The sequence below is a fragment of the Leuciscus leuciscus genome (genome assembly GCF_965113295.1).
Source record: "Leuciscus leuciscus genome assembly, chromosome: 12".
Taxonomy (NCBI): Eukaryota; Metazoa; Chordata; class Actinopteri; order Cypriniformes; family Leuciscidae; genus Leuciscus; species Leuciscus leuciscus.
Window position 1 is genome coordinate 42,112,298 of NC_138736.1, and position 15,992 is coordinate 42,128,289.

Below are 15,992 nucleotides of genomic sequence, written 5' to 3' on the forward strand. Positions count from 1 at the left end.
GCAGCTTATTTGCATTTAAAGGGCACACACTAAAACAGCGCATTTTTCTGAGCACCAAAAAGTGACAATTTAAACATGCTGTAAAAAATGATCTGTTGGGTATTTTGAGCTAAAACTTCACATACACACTCTGGGGACATCAGAGACTTATTTTACATCTTGTGAAAAGGGGCATAATAGGTCCCCTTTAAATGATAACTGTGACTATATCAACACATGCAATATCGTTGACGAAAAAAGATGAGACTGAAATGTGTTTAAAAAAGTTTTAACTTGACCAAAACCACTTGTTTGTGTCAAATAAAGGAGACGACAACACATTGACTGTTTTTACGAGCGTTCAGGCTTACGGTTGCCAGATTTTAATAATTAAACCCCAGTCAGAGCTTTTCTGTTAAAATAACATGTTTTCTACCCGGTCTTTTCAATAGTGTCTGGCAACCATGCGCGCGCGCTCTCTGCACTGTTGAAGAAGCGCGGATGATCTGAAAACACTGACTAGTAAGCTGGAGTACAGCTATCTTCACTTGAGATTTTCTACTTAAATTAAAGTGTCATTCAGTCAGTCTGTATTCTGCCACGAGCCGCTTGCGCTATCTGTGCGACTAAATCTGCGATCAAAATGCAGGCTGATATCCAGCAGTGTTTTTAATGTTGACCATATTATACGAGCAAGAATGCAATGTTTCCTGAATATCCACTCGATTTCAAATGTGCCATTGATTTAATACAACAGTTCAACAAACAGAAGGGTAACATTAAGTGATGTACTACATTTAAAACGGTAGGCTATTGTCAATAGGCTATAACTGCTCAATTTTGCAACGAAAGCCATAGCAGAACTGCAGCACACAGCGATGATTCATGAACGAATCTGTGGCTTTGCACGAATCGTGAGATTCAATGACCCGTTCATAAATATAGCAACTTGTTTCGTTACTGAATGAATGAATGAATGAATGACTCAATGACTCACTCATAAAGACAGTGACTTACCGCCACCTACTGGCGATTTTAATTTAATATTTTAAAATAACACATCGTTTTTACCATCATTGCATATTTATTGAACATTGTTTAATTTAAAGCATTATTTATTTTATAAAGGTACTTCTAAAGGTAAAAAAATGGAAAAGGTGTGACTGCAGTCTACACAGTAAAACTAACAGTGTTAAACAAGCAGTGTGTAACGCAAAGTTGGGATGTGGCCCAGAAAGAAAAGAACAATAGGTGTCTGAGGAAAAAGATGCACGAGAGATGGCGTATTTTCCCCAGGTTTAATACAATTACTTAAACGTCACACTCGTCCGCATACATGGGGATCGAGTGAGAAAAAGTAACTTATACAAACAAACATCCAACTCTGGTCACAAACTATAAAATAAAATAAAAGAAAGAGTAGCGGTAGAGCCTTATCTCCTCTCATCACCCGTCAAATCTACAACTGACACTCTACGCACATGCGCAGTTCCCATTTCACCCCATATTAACCCAAAAACACAAAGTGACCGTTACAAGTGTTACTCTACATTTACTCTTAAGGAGTTGATTTAACAACAAATAGTGAAAGATACCCCCTAGTGTTGGTGAAAATGATCAGAGTTAAATTATGTCTCGTTAACTTTACACTGTTAAGCTCCGCCCCTCAACCTAACCAGATCTGACTTGAATTTCCTCGTGGTTGTCGCCATTTTCTTATACATCGCACCGAATGGTAAGCTCTTTTAAGTAACACTTTAAAACATAATTTTAACATTTTATGTGAATACATGTGTTAATATTACTGTATATGTTGTAGTTTGATGAACTTTGTGTAATTTGATAGGTTCAAACTCCGAATGGAACAACTTCGCGGTGAGTTCATGTGGTGGAGAAATATTTTTTTTCGTCACAATGTGGTAATAATTTAATCTAGAATGATGTCAAAAATCTTATTTAATTTGTATTGCTGTTGGTTGAAGTTGGTATTGTTATATCTAGATAATTTGTATATTGTTATTTTTGAACGTTGAGTTTTCTGCAATGCATTAGCCGCCCGATTTTATGGGACGTTCGACATGGCAATGTTCAAATTCAAAGACCAAACGTTAGGCTAACGTTAACATTAGTTAAAAATACTGTATGCAACATGTTGCAACAGAATTTCGTTACTTATTTATTTGTTATAAATAACCCTTTTCCACTGCCATCTGTGTAAAACTCTTGTCTCCTATTACAGAGCATGCTGGTTAAGGTGAAACTTGGGGATGGTCAAAAATTTGTTAAAATAACCGAACTGAGCCTGAAGGAATTTTTGTCTGCTGGTAAGAAAAATATATACTTTTACAGCGATGAATCGTTTAATTATCGCGTTGTCGATTCAAATATGTGTGTTCTGCTTTTCAGTCTTTTCAAACACGCATCCTTCCAATCCTTGTTTCTGTGTTGCAAATATAAAAATTAATAACTGAAGTACTGGGATAAACGTTTAATGTCTGGATGTAAACACTGATGTCCATGGTAGAGATTAAAAATCGAGCAAATCACCTTTTTTACACTTCAAATTAAGATTGTACCAATTACATCGTTACGCCTCAAGATGGCGCCAAGAGACTGTAAAAAATGTATTTGTCCTTGAATCATTCATTCAAAAGATTAGTTCAAAAGGCTGATTCATTCGGCAAAGAAACATTTAATTTAATTAAATAATTCATTCAAGTTAAAAAAAATAGTTGGACTGCAGCAATTAACATTTTGTTGGAGTCTTTAGTACATTACATGTTATTTTGTTGTCTATTCAGAATCATGGGAGAACCATGATCTCAGTTTGAAACAAAAAAAATCATGATTCTCCATTAATTTTAGTATTTTAATGAATTTGTAAAAAAAAAAAAAAAAAAAAAATAATGTTTGGTATTTGGTCATTTTAATTTAAGAATATATACTGTCACATGTTATATTTGCTCTGATGTTAAGAGTTACCAGCAAGTAATTGATCAACCTTGTAAGACCCTTTCTCATTCATTTGCATAAATTTTTTTTCTAGCTTTTTTAAAGTTCGGTGTCCCAACTATACCCGAGAATGTGAAGGTTATTGATGAATCGGGGACTGAGGTGGAGGATGATGTTTTTGAGGATGTTGTTAAGGATCCCTCAGTTGGTGTTCTCACCATAAAACATGGTGCAGGTTCGTGTTTATTTTATTACTTTCTAGAACATTTCTCAATGCTTATTTATTAGTATCATGAAGACTTTGACCACCCTATATGCAACTAGACTTGGAATCTGCCTCTCCACAAGCCTCTCCTGTGCAGTTGAATCTGTCCCTGTCTTCATCACTTGACTCCACTGACTCACAGGATACAGTAATTATTGAAGAAAGCTCTTCAAGTAAAAGAATGAGACTAAATGATGAAGCTAAAAAGGTGAGCATCAAAGTTGTTATTATTTATAAATGTTGGGGGGGATGAATTTAAAATTCATCAATCTGAAATAATAGCCTATTTTTTTTTTTAATTACACATCTTGTTTGAGGTAATGTTTTGTATTTAATTTGCCATACTTATGCTTTTTTATTTTATTTTATTTTTATTTATTAATATTAAGTTGGTGGAATCCGTTCTTGTCCATAAACCTGGTGGGGAGCATATAATAAATGAATACAACCGATTTAAGACTTTGGGAGATGAAACGAGGAGGAAAATGGTGAACATCCTGGCAGCTGACATGACAGAAAAGAATGGGTAATCTGCATATCTTTAACTGGTGTATATGATCTCTCACTGTAGTTCTATCATTTCTTGTTTTTTGAACCTGTGCTAAAGATAGGTTTTTTTATTTTTTTTATTATACAGTACATCACCACCAAGGCAGGTTAAAGAAAAATACGCCAGAGGAATTGTGTCCTTGTTCCCTTACCTCAGTGACCCCATGTCCAAAAATGGATACGTAAGTATCACACCTTTTTTAATTTTAATTCTGTGTTGACATGTCTTAAATGCTGATGATCACACACAATACAGGTGGTGTATTTTGCTCTTGAATTAAGACTTTTTTTTGTCTATGTATTTTTGTCTTTCTAAAGCCTGTTTTATGCTTCTGCGTCGAATCGACGGCGTACCCCCGCGGACCCCTCTGCGTCGACGCGAACCTCGACGCGACCCCTCCGCCGTAGCTTGACGTGCACCTCCAAAAAATTGTAACTACGCGTCGCGGTGACGCAGACCGCAGGGGCTGTGATTGGTCAGATTATACATCATTTCCGGAGTAAAATATATTAAAATAGAAAACAGTCATTTTAAATTGTCATAAAATATGTTTTGTTTTATTGTTTTTTATATACTAAACACAGCCTTGGTGAGCAGAAGAGACTTCTTTTAAAAACATTAAAAATCTTACCGATCTAAAACTTTTGACCGGTAGTGTATATGTATATATTTATATATATTCTTTTCTTTTTTTGTTGTTGCTAGAAATAAACTTCAATCAATCAAATCAATGTTTGTTTTGAAAAAAAGTTTGTTGTTTATTTACAATACAATGTTCACGGGTACATCATGGATATCAAGTAATTAACCAAGTCTGCCACGGGACACTACATTATCCTGCCATGGCACCGTGGTCGAACCCATTTTGTAGCCCAACCCGGTGATCTGTTGGTTTGCACCCGAAGATAAAATCTTTAAAGTCACTGCCAGTCTCTGAGCGAGGTCAATAGGCATACTGTGTGTAGTCTGATGCTGTATTAACGGCTTTAAACGATGAACAAGATCGTCAAATCGACCTTTCGACATCCGAAAATACTTAAAGTGCATTTCTTCGTCCAAGTCCCTCAGCGGTCGAACAACCGTAACAAATTCGCCAATCCTTCCCCTGTCTTCGTGCACTGGTCGTACAGACCACCTTCGCTGACGTCTTCTTTTTCTTCTACGATTAAACATTTGCAATAAAATCATTTGTTGTTCAACGTTGATTAGCTCCAGCTGCGACAACACTCTCTTTCTTTCGCTCGCCATTGTCGGAAATGAAAAAGCGGAACCGGCGCATGGAACCAAAACAAACTAGGAAAGAGATTCGCGAACCACACCACCCCCCTAGCGTTCTGGCGGTGAAATGCACCGCGATGCAACGCAACCCGACGCAGAACCATAAAACGGTCACGACGCCGTTGGAGTGACGGCGTAGCTACGCCGTGGAGTTGACGCAGAAGCATAATGAGGGCTTAAGGAGCATTACTATGATGGTGAGAGTGGCACTGGGTACTTGGCATGGAGAATCAAAACTATACAGAGAGGCCTGGCTAAAGAACGAAGAGCATCATTTGAAGGTACAGAATGAAATTCAGAAATCACCTTTATTGCTTTTTTTCATAGCTCATTGTGCCATCTATCACGGTTTTGCAGTTTTGTTTCTACTGAGTTGCCTTAACTGTGACATTTCAATTTGTACAAAGATGAGACTTTTTTTATTTTTTATAGTATGAACTGTATATAGTATTCTTAATGCAGTGTTGAAGAGCATTGCTCTTAAAATGCTTTATTCATCAGGACAAGGATTGTCTGCTGAGGTGATGTCTGGTGGACCAACTGTAAGACGGGAGTCAGAGTTTACTCCGGAGACTGTCTTGAGTGAGGATGAATGCAAGGAAGCAATTGCATTCATGAACCATTCTGCTGATGAGGACGCAGTCAAGAAGAAGATGAAACTGACATTTGACTATCGCCACAACATGGTTCTTGGGGGGGGTGGTTATGTTGACAAGATTATGTTGACATAAACAAGATTTATGTTTTTTTATTTTTTTTTCAATAAAAAAAATTATTGCATCACAATAAGTGTATTGTGATTGTCAAAACATTTTAGTAACTAAACTGAATTTTATTAGGTTTAGCGACAACATGTTACAATGTTTACATGGTTCAATTTCTGGTAAGCTACGCTTTTTTATTATTTCAATTCAATTCAGTTATTGTGATTTGATTTAATATTGACTCATTTGGATAAATGTTAGGTAGGCTACACAAGATAGGCATTCATTTTTCTCAAGAAAAAAACAACTCACCTAATGCTGTAAACATACAGAGAGCCCTATCAGCTGGCAGTATTATTTAAGGTTAAAAAATAACACAAATTAAATATAATGCGTTTTTTTTATTATAATAACAACTTTATTTAATGATATAAGTAAAAATATAATAAATATGCAATATAGTACACATATTTAGCCAAATACACTCTATAGCTCTTTTTTTCTAGGCAACTAACGTGCTATAGCCTATATTATGGTCATTAAATGGCTTTCCTGAGGTAAATGTTATGTGACATGATTGTTCTCCAGCTGTTTTATTGACACCTTTGTTTGATTGATTGGTCGATATTATGTATGAGGAATATACATTTCGGTAAGTTGTACTGTATCTTTCAACAGTGTTCATTCGTGTTTAAAGTTATTTACTATCAGCTAGAGATGATCGGGTCACGTACCGCTAGGGATCTGTCGCGTCACATTTACAAGCGCCAAAACGGTATTTATTGTCTGAATTTCGTAATAAAAGTGACAGAATCTGAGAGCTGAGATTTTTTTTATATCATAAGTAACCTGCTCTGTCTAGTCTGTCGGTCTCCGTGTCCTCTTTGCTTCGCGATTTTTCTGTGCGTGAGAAAATGGATGTGTGGCGTTGAGCGCGTGTGAAGAGTGTCAATTGCGTGAGTCTCACGGTGAATGCGTGAGAGTTGGCAGCTATGCTGTAAAGTCTCCTCCAGCACATCCCATAACTTTCAATTCATTTAAGGTCTGGATTCAGAGATGCCAATTCATATGTGGAAATGATGCGCCTCCCAACTATTCTTTCACAGTTTGAGCCTGATGAATCTTCACATTGTCAATCCTGGAATATGACCATGCTGTGTCTACATAGTTGTTTATTAAGAAATGAAAAGCTTCACACTCCATCAATTAGGATTAAAAGAACTGTTCCCAAACATATAACATGATAGAAACAATAACCACTGCAATGATGATCCAATCATAAACTCTTTTAAGCATTTGCCTATTTAAATCCAAACAGCGACCTTTTTTTATTTATTTTTTGGCCATGCAGTGTATTTTAAGGAAATAAGGGTGATGTATTTAGTCCCTATAAATGTTTTTAATATTTATTCTTTAGTATCAGTTTTCATTATTGATGAAGTTTTGCTAACATAATTAATATTGTCTAAACAGTTTGGGACACTGACCTCTCTTCTATACTACTGCTGTTGCATCTGATCCCACCTTCTGCCCAAGGCCGGAAGAGACCAGGAAAGGTGTCTGCTTCTCAAGCAGAGAAACATCTTGTTGTCTTCAAGAAGGTTGGTTTTTTTTTTTTTTTTTATCATAGTTTTCTTTTATTTAACATAGAAGAGTGATGGTTCTCTTCAATTTGCTTGGTGTTCTCAGAGTGGAACAAACATTGAGGAGCATCTTCGAAACATCACTGCTAGTGCTCAGCCCTATCTCCTGGCTGTGGGACCTCAGAAGAAATCAGTTCACCAGTACTTCATCATTCTCGATCAGCATGCCATTCCATGCAAGTCAACCTCTTCTCTTGGTGCCTTTGACGAACTGTTTAAGGCACACTTTGTTTTTGGTACCTCTTACAACACTATGCTACACAACATGTACACTTTCATTCAGACCACTGTGTACAACATAGATGTTGGCAAAGTGAAAGAGAGTCCTCGTGTTGCTGAGGTCAGAGCAAGGCTGCTTAGTTAGGTCCCTTACGTTTTTCTGCCCCCATGAAGTGTTTTGTTTGTCAAGCTGATTTAAATGCTTCTAAAATGCTTCTTAGGCACTTCAGATTAGTTCATGGTTTTGTTCCTGGAAAGAATCTTCGCCTTAAATGCATAGAAGCAGGTTGTGGTTTTGTGTTTGGTACTTTTTCAGGTTTTAGGAAACATCTGCACGCAAAACATGCTGAGCAAATTGACAGTGAGCAGAATTTTGACACCACTGATAGCCATGAGACTGCCAAGGCAGATGGACAAAGTAGTGCTGAAATATTTGATCAGATTGGCAGTGCCGGAGAGGTGGCCACAACCTCTGAATTGTTAACGTCAAATAAGAGCACTTTCAATATGTGTGCGTCTGCTATTGCTCAACTAAAAGTTGCTGGATTAAGTCAATCTGCTATAAATGGTTTTGTTTCATCTATGGAGGAAATGGTTTCTGAGATTCATAGTCAGGCCCAGGATGCAGCTTTGCTCTGTCTGCCTTCACAGGACACTGCTACTAAAAGAAAAATAGAAAATTCATTTCAAAACTTGGAAAATCCATTTACTTTGTTAAATTCTGAAGCCAAACGAAAGAGACTCTTTATGGAAAAATGGGGAATTATTGAACCAAGCGAAATTGTGCTTGGCACAAGATTTGACAGCAGGAGAAATAACACCACAGGAACATTTGATCAAGTTGTTGTAACCGATAAATTTGCTTATATTCCCATTTTAGAAACACTAAAGGCAATTTTACAAAATCCACAACTTGCTGATTTGTTTAAACCCAGGCATTTTGCAAAGGAAGGCATTTATGTTGACTTAAGTGATGCAGCATATTTTAAAAGTAATTCTTTATTTTATACAGAAAAGGATGCCTTACAAATTCAGCTATTTTATGACGATTTTGAGACCGCTAATCCTTTGGGATCTAAAAGAGGCTTACACAAATTGGGTGCCATCTATTTTACATTAAGAAATTTCCCCCCAGTTTTTAACTCCTCATTGGTGAATATTCATTTATGTGCCCTCTTTCATGCACAGGATATTAGGCGCTATGGTTTTAATTCTATACTTCAGCCTCTAGTTAACGATCTGAAAGTACTTGAGATTGAGGGGGTTAAGAATCCAGTGACTGGAAGTTGTATTAGGGGTACTATTGTTCAAGTCACTGGAGATAATCTGGGCTTGCACTGCTTATTTGGGTTTCTTGAGTCATTTGGGGCTCGATATTGCTGTCGTTTTTGTCTTCTTGAGAAAGATCGCTTTCAGTCTGTGTTCTGTGAAGATAATCCTGAGGTTGTACTAAGAACATCTGAGATGCATGCTCTGCACTGTGAAACTTTACAAACTAATTCTACACTACCCCATGTTTATGGTGTCAAACGGACATGTTTGTTAAATTCACTCAAGTATTTCAACACAGCCAACAATTTCGCTGTAGATATAATGCACGACATTCTAGAAGGAGTTGCTCAGCTAGAGGTAAAACTTGTTCTGCAGTGCATTCAGTGTAATTTTCTGAGCGCTGATGATATTGCTGGTAGAGTACATGTTTTGACTATGGTTACAATCAGCAGAGGAACCGTCCTCCAGTGGTCAAATTGTTCGATGGAAGCAATGATTTGGGTTTAAATGCAATCCAATCTTGGTGCTTGTTGCGCAATATGCCCCTATTATTTGGTGATTTAGTCCAAAGAGATGATAAACATTGGCATCTTTTGCTTTTACTTTTGCAGATTGTCAACATTGTATTTTCACCAGTCCTAACAGAAGGCATGACCATTTATCTTACATTTTTAATAATTGAACATCACCAGCTATTCAAAAAATTATTTCCTGAAAGAAATCTTCTGCCAAAGCATCATATAATGATACATTACCCACAGTGTATAAGAAAAATTGGACCAATTCTTCACACGTGATGTATGCGTTATGAAGCTAAACACAAATTTTTTAAAACGCACTTAAAAAGTTTCAAAAACATCACCAAAACACTAGCCAGAAAGCACCAATTTTGTATTGCAACGTACTGGGAGTCTTTTAGCCAGTACAGATTGTCTTTTGGCCCAGGAAAGATGGTAGAACTCTGTGAACTTAAATGTGGCCAAGAGATTGCTTCCAAACTAGGAGTGGTAATGTCAGAAGTTGTCTATTCTGTAAAGTGGATCAAACACCACGGCACAGAGTATCGCCCTGACTTTATTATCTGTACAGAAGTAGCATGTGAGATGCCAGTGTTTTGTAAGATCAAGACTATTGCTGTAAAAGACGAAAATGTGCTGTTGTGTGGAACACTGATGGAAACTATATGTTTTGATGACCATTACCATGCATTTACAGTCAGACTGCATCCAGACAGAGTTTTTAAGATAGTGAATGTTAATGAGCTGTGTTCTTTCAAACCATTTGATCTTCAGATGAAATATGGTACAACAGATTCTGCACTGCATGTAGTGCCGTATTGCCATTTAATGCAGATGTGATGTGTTATTGTTCATGTACGAGTGTGTCCTGAGCCTGAATTTTGTTTTAATAAATGTTTAAAATTTGACATTGTTGAAGTTGTTTTCTTTGTTTTGAAAACTTGATTTAAGAGTTAATTTGACATTGTAGAAAAGTAATTGTTTTACTATACTTGCACACAAAGTGAAATACTGACACTTATTAACCGGTTGCACCACAAATGGGTTTTAAGAATTTTACTCTTGAGTGAGAATTTTTCACTATAAAAAATTTAAATAAACTCTACATTAGTGAAATATTAACACCAATAAACTCTACATTAATGAAATATTAACACCAATAAACTCTACATTAGTGAAATATTAACACCAATAAGAGTTAAATTTCCCCCTAGTGTTAAACTGTGGTAACACCAAACAGAGTTAATTTCCCCCAGTGTTAAACTGTGGTAACACTATTCAGTGTAGAGCAGTGTTAAATTTTTACTCAAAATAGAGTTAATTTTACTCTGAAAACTGAACACTATGACTAGAGTCAATTTATCACCAATTCTGAGTGGGACCAAATACACTCGGGCCAAGTGTTAAATTTAACTCTTATAGAGTTAATTTAACACTGCAAAATGTACTGTGTAAGTGGAAGAGAGGGGGTACCAGGGGGTAGGGCACTCTAAAAACCACTGAACCAAGGAAAATGGGTATGCAGAATTGCACAAGTGCTACTGCTAAAGAGTGCAATGTCAATACAGCCTGTTACCTTAATTTAAATTTCTCATAAGCTTAATTGAATTGGCCTAGAGAGAAAAATAATAATGATTTTTTTTGTCTAAAGACTACATATAAATAGCTACCAAAATTAATGTCGGTAACTGCAGTTTGACAAAGTAATGACTAAAAGTTGACAAAAAATGCAATGACTTTTGGTCAACTAAAACTAGACTAAAACTATGAAAGATAAAATAACTAAAATGTGACTAAGACCAATAAGCATTTTCGACTGAAGATGAAGACTAAGACTAAATCAAAAATGGCTGCCAAAATGAACACTGATGGGTTGGCACACTGCTAACAAAATAAGGATGATTCTCTAGGCGCCCCTTATATACTTCCTGGTGGCACTAGAATGTCATATTAAACTCTTATTAAACATGTTTATAGTGTGTAATTCACCATTACAAGGAGAGAAAACTAAGAAGAAATTAACTTTCAATTAAAATATGAACAGTTTTAATCACCACTACTCACCAAAGTGTCCAGTTTATAATGTGGATCATCCTTCAGATCAGAGAGCAGCTTCATATCTGAGTCTCTTAGTTTATTTCCAATTAGTTCCAGTTGTCTCAGGTGTGAGGGGTTTGATCTCAGAGCTGAAGCCAGAGCAGCACAACCTTCATCTGTAACACCACAATCATTCAACCTGTAGAGAACAATGACACTCTTCAGTCTCTCAGTTCAGGATCTACAGCTCAGATAAGCACAAACTTCACATTCAGAAAGAGAGACTTAATCCAATGTACCGGCACATGGAGGCATAAAAATTAAGTGACGTGATGAAGTTAAAAGTTTAGTGTTTATTCCAATAAGTGAAAAACAAAGGTTTTCCAATAGAGTGCAAATGGTATTTACAGTGAAAATCCAAAAGAGACAAAACAAACAAAAATAAAATGAACTGTTCAAAGTTATTCGCAAACAAACTTTTGGCTATGCCAATAAATTGACCCAAAACAGAGCAATAACTACAAACCAACTCACTCTACGAGCTTCCTAACAACACTGAGAGGCCCTCTTAAAAAAGGCTAAGCCCCTCCCTTCTTGGACTAAACCATTTAGTAATTAAAGGTAATAAAGAAATTTAAGAAAGACAAAAACAAATTTGATTTAACAGTAAAAGAGATAAACTGTTAGAAGAATACAAAAATATATAAACAATGGAAACAAAAAAAACTCAATTAATTATTAATGTTTAACAATGTTTAACGAAGAATCAAACAGAAAACCAATCTCCCCCTCACACATGAGAACAATTAACTGTGCCTTCTATGGGCAGGAAAGAGATATTCAAAAATGGTGGCAGTTACTGTGCCACCATTTATAAATTGTTGTTTATTCACCTTATTCCGCCCTGCCCACTTTTAATACTTTGCGCTTCTGCATTTTGTCATCCGACTTCCGCTAAACTGACACGGCACATCCGGTAGCTAGTTCAGTAGTTAGAAGATTGTTTATAGTTAGCCAAATCTTTAGCAAAATTACAAATAACGTTAATACCGTAAATGTTTTAAATTGGGAGCACGGAGAAAACTTCGTACGACGATCAGTTGGTCTCACATTGTCTCATCCATCGTCATTGTTAACGTGGCCAGAGGTATCCTATGGGGACATATTTAACTACTTCGTCCTGTCAGAAGGAGTTGATGGAGCAGCAATGACAAATTATTTGTAAATAAGAAGGAATGAGAATATTTAGGGTTAAGGATAGGAGATTAGGTAATTGGTTAAATATAAATGATTAAATAACTTATATAAAATCAGTTGTAAGAAGTGTTTGATGTTTTTAGGAAGCTAGAGACACCTTCTACTGACCTTTATGTAGATACATTTCACCATTTAAATTTCACAAGTAATAAACCAAGATGGTATTCATTTGCAAACTTGACATGACTTATTCCTTCTAACTAGAAGACTAAATTAAGTTTTAAGGGGAATCTACAGAGCTCACATTATATGGTTTAATAATAAATGACTGACAGGTAACATCTGGTCACATTGTAAAGGTATATAAAAATAACTATTCATAACAGGTAACATCTGGTCACATTGTAAAGGTTTATACAAATAACTATTCATAACAGGTAAAATCTGCTCACATTGTAAAGGTATATAAAAATAACTATTCATAACAGGTCAAATCTGCTCACATTGTAAAGATATATAAAAATAACTATTTACAACAGGTAAAATCTGCTCACACTGTAAAGGTATATAAAAATAACTATTCATAACAGGTCAAATCTGGTCACATTGTAAAGGTTTATACAAATAACTATTCATAACAGGTAACGTCTGCTCAAGTTTCACCTCCTTTCATAGAGGAGATCGGTAATGGTGAAGCCTCTGTCTGCCATTACTTCATCACCTGGACGAAGTTATTAAGTGCACGATATTGATGAAAAATGCGATATGCGATAACTCATTAAACATTGCGATATTCGATATGCGATACGATAATGCTTAAAGTATATAAAATTAACTTAAATTAGATTTAAAATTATATAACCTACATACGTGTTTCACATTATTTTTGTGACAAGAAAACATCCCTTCAACTTGTGAAAGTGAACAGCAGTGTTTTACTGTAGCATAAGAAGTGTTATTTTAAAGGACAAGTTCGGTATTTTACACTTAAAGCCCTGTTTTCAGATCGTTTCTGATCGTTTCACAGAGTGGTCAGGGGTGTTCACTGATATGCTCACACAAAAATCGCAGCAAAAGATGCTTTCAAACAGGTTTTATCGTAGTTTTTCATCCAATACAAGTCAATGGAGTTGGACAAAAACTACGATAAAACCTGTTTGAAAGCATCTTTTGCTGCGATTTTTGTGTGAGCATATCAGTGAACACCCCTGACCACTCTGTGAGTTTCACGTCTTTGTAAACGAAAGTTTAATGCGTTTTAGGAAGTATTATTCCAGTGCACCTATGCAACCATTGTGGAGGTGGGGGGGGTGCTACCACAGAAACCGAAAATTCTCGGGCCAGCAGAATTTGTCCAAATTTCAATCTTAACCATTGTATTTCATCAGAAACGATCTGAAAACAGGGCTTTAAGTGTAAAATACCGAACTTGTCCTTTAACATCAGTGTAAACCACGGGGTTTAGGGTTTCAGGTTATCCTACATTAGGATTATTTAACAACAGAAACTGAATAATCAAATGTAAAAATAAAACACTGCTTAGTTTTTCACTGTATGAATTCAATATATATACTGATTCGTATTAAAGCTAAAAAAAGTTATGCATATTGCGATATATACATTTGCGATATTTTGATATATTGTGCAGCCCTACATGTTGTGTTTGGAAATTGCTCTCTGAAACACTTCTCCTCCATGATGTCAAGCCAACGCGAAATCACCTTGCTTACAATGGACTGAGAAACACCAAACCTTTCATCAAGATCACCCTGCAATAAATTAAGACACAGCTTCATCAGAGTCATCAGGAGCTGATCCCAAGTGGGTAGCTGAAAGCTGTTGGTGTATGAACTGGTAAGGTGCTTGGCAACTGAATGGAAGGCATCCAATGTCGACCCTGTGAAGAGCTGACAAAGGTGGTCGTTTCTCAGCAGAGTTATGTACAATGGCACTGGCTCAACGCATTGTGTTCCCATTTCAGATGTAGGTGGCTTCAGGTTGAGTTGAGATTTTTGAGCGTAGTTGTGTTCAGAGACAGATGGATCCTCCCATTGTGTTTCTGCATCACAGGTCTGGGGCATGTGGTTGTGATCATTCACAGTTGTCCACTGCAACACTGACGCTCATCGATGATCTAAGGAAATGATATAACCATAAACATTTTTACATTAGTACTTAAAATAGATCATGATGATAATTAATTTATGATGGCACTCATACTAAGTAAGAACAGTGTGAAAAAGAGATGCATTAAAAACGAGACAGTAGGCTATACACACAATCTCCTAACTCTAGGTCAATATATCAATATCTGAATGAGAGATGTAGCTAGCTGGCCTCCTTACAGGAATAATGTGAGCTATTGTAAGACTGTAACCCAGCTAGCAGGGAACGTTCCTAGAACTTTGGCTAACATGAACTTTGGCTAACATGCTTTCCTGTAGCTCAGTGGTAAGAGCATTGTGTTAACAACGCAAGGTTGTGGGTTCGATCCCAGGGGATTGTACATACCTATGTATAAATGTATAGGATAATGCAATGTAAGTCGCTTTGGATAAAAGCGTCTGCCAAATGTAACATTTCCTACAAGTTTGGTTAATGTTCTGAAGAAAACATTTGAATGTAATGTTTAACGAATATTTTAAGGATGTTTTCTCATTTAAATTTTTTTTCCTATAACGTTAAAAGTAAACTAAGATATAACATTTTGATGTTTTGGGAATGTTTCTGAGGTAACAAGTTGTACAATGATCTCAATAAAACATTGTCCCAATGTTTCATGATAACAAAAGAAGAACATTCTCTCTGTCACATTAGGAAAATGTTTTGAGGATATCATTGAGAGATGAGATGTTGAATGTTCTTTATAAAACGTTCTTCTAATGTGACGAGTTAACACAATTAGAACATTCTACTTGCAACATTTTGAGCATATTTTGGGAATGTTGTTAAAGTTAAAGTTTGTACAATGATCTCAAAATAACATTGTCCCAATGTTTCATGATAACAAAAGAAGAACATTTTACTTACAACATTTTGAGCATATTTTGGGAATGTTGTTAAAGTTAAAGTTTGTACAATGATCTCAATATAACATTGTCCCAATGTTTCATGATAACAAAAGAAGAACATTTTACTTACAACATTTTGAGCATATTTTGGGAATGTTGTTAAAGTTAAAGTTTGTACAATGATCTCAATATAACATTGTCCCAATGTTTCATGATAACAAAAGAAGAACATTCTCTCTGTCACATTAGGAAAATGTTTTGAGGATATCATTGAGAGATGAGATGTTGAATGTTCTTTATAAAACGTTCTTGTAATGTGACGCGTTAACAAAACTAGAACATTGTAAATGTAACATTTTGAGGATGT

General features: G+C 35.9%; 3 protein-coding genes across 3 annotated transcripts in view; 2 read left to right on the plus strand and 1 right to left on the minus strand.

Moving 5' to 3' along the window:
• Positions 1 to 15,992, plus strand: part of LOC309511315 (uncharacterized protein) — a 224,296-nt gene that overhangs the window by 160,078 nt on the left and 48,226 nt on the right. The gene's annotated exons all lie outside the window — the stretch shown is intronic.
• The window catches only part of LOC309511370 (uncharacterized protein), a 220,937-nt gene that overhangs the window by 159,960 nt on the left and 44,985 nt on the right, over positions 1 to 15,992 (minus strand). The window lies entirely within an intron of this gene.
• LOC309510718 (uncharacterized protein) lies at positions 1,596 to 5,755 on the plus strand (the record flags this gene model as incomplete). Its single annotated transcript, XM_082185588.1, has 8 exons — positions 1,596 to 1,854; positions 2,219 to 2,303; positions 3,026 to 3,166; positions 3,256 to 3,404; positions 3,586 to 3,722; positions 3,834 to 3,927; positions 5,206 to 5,305; positions 5,526 to 5,755. The coding sequence occupies exons 2-8, from the start codon at positions 2,222 to 2,224 to the stop codon at positions 5,753 to 5,755; spliced, it is 933 nt and encodes a 310-aa protein (XP_082041714.1). The 5' UTR covers positions 1,596 to 1,854; positions 2,219 to 2,221.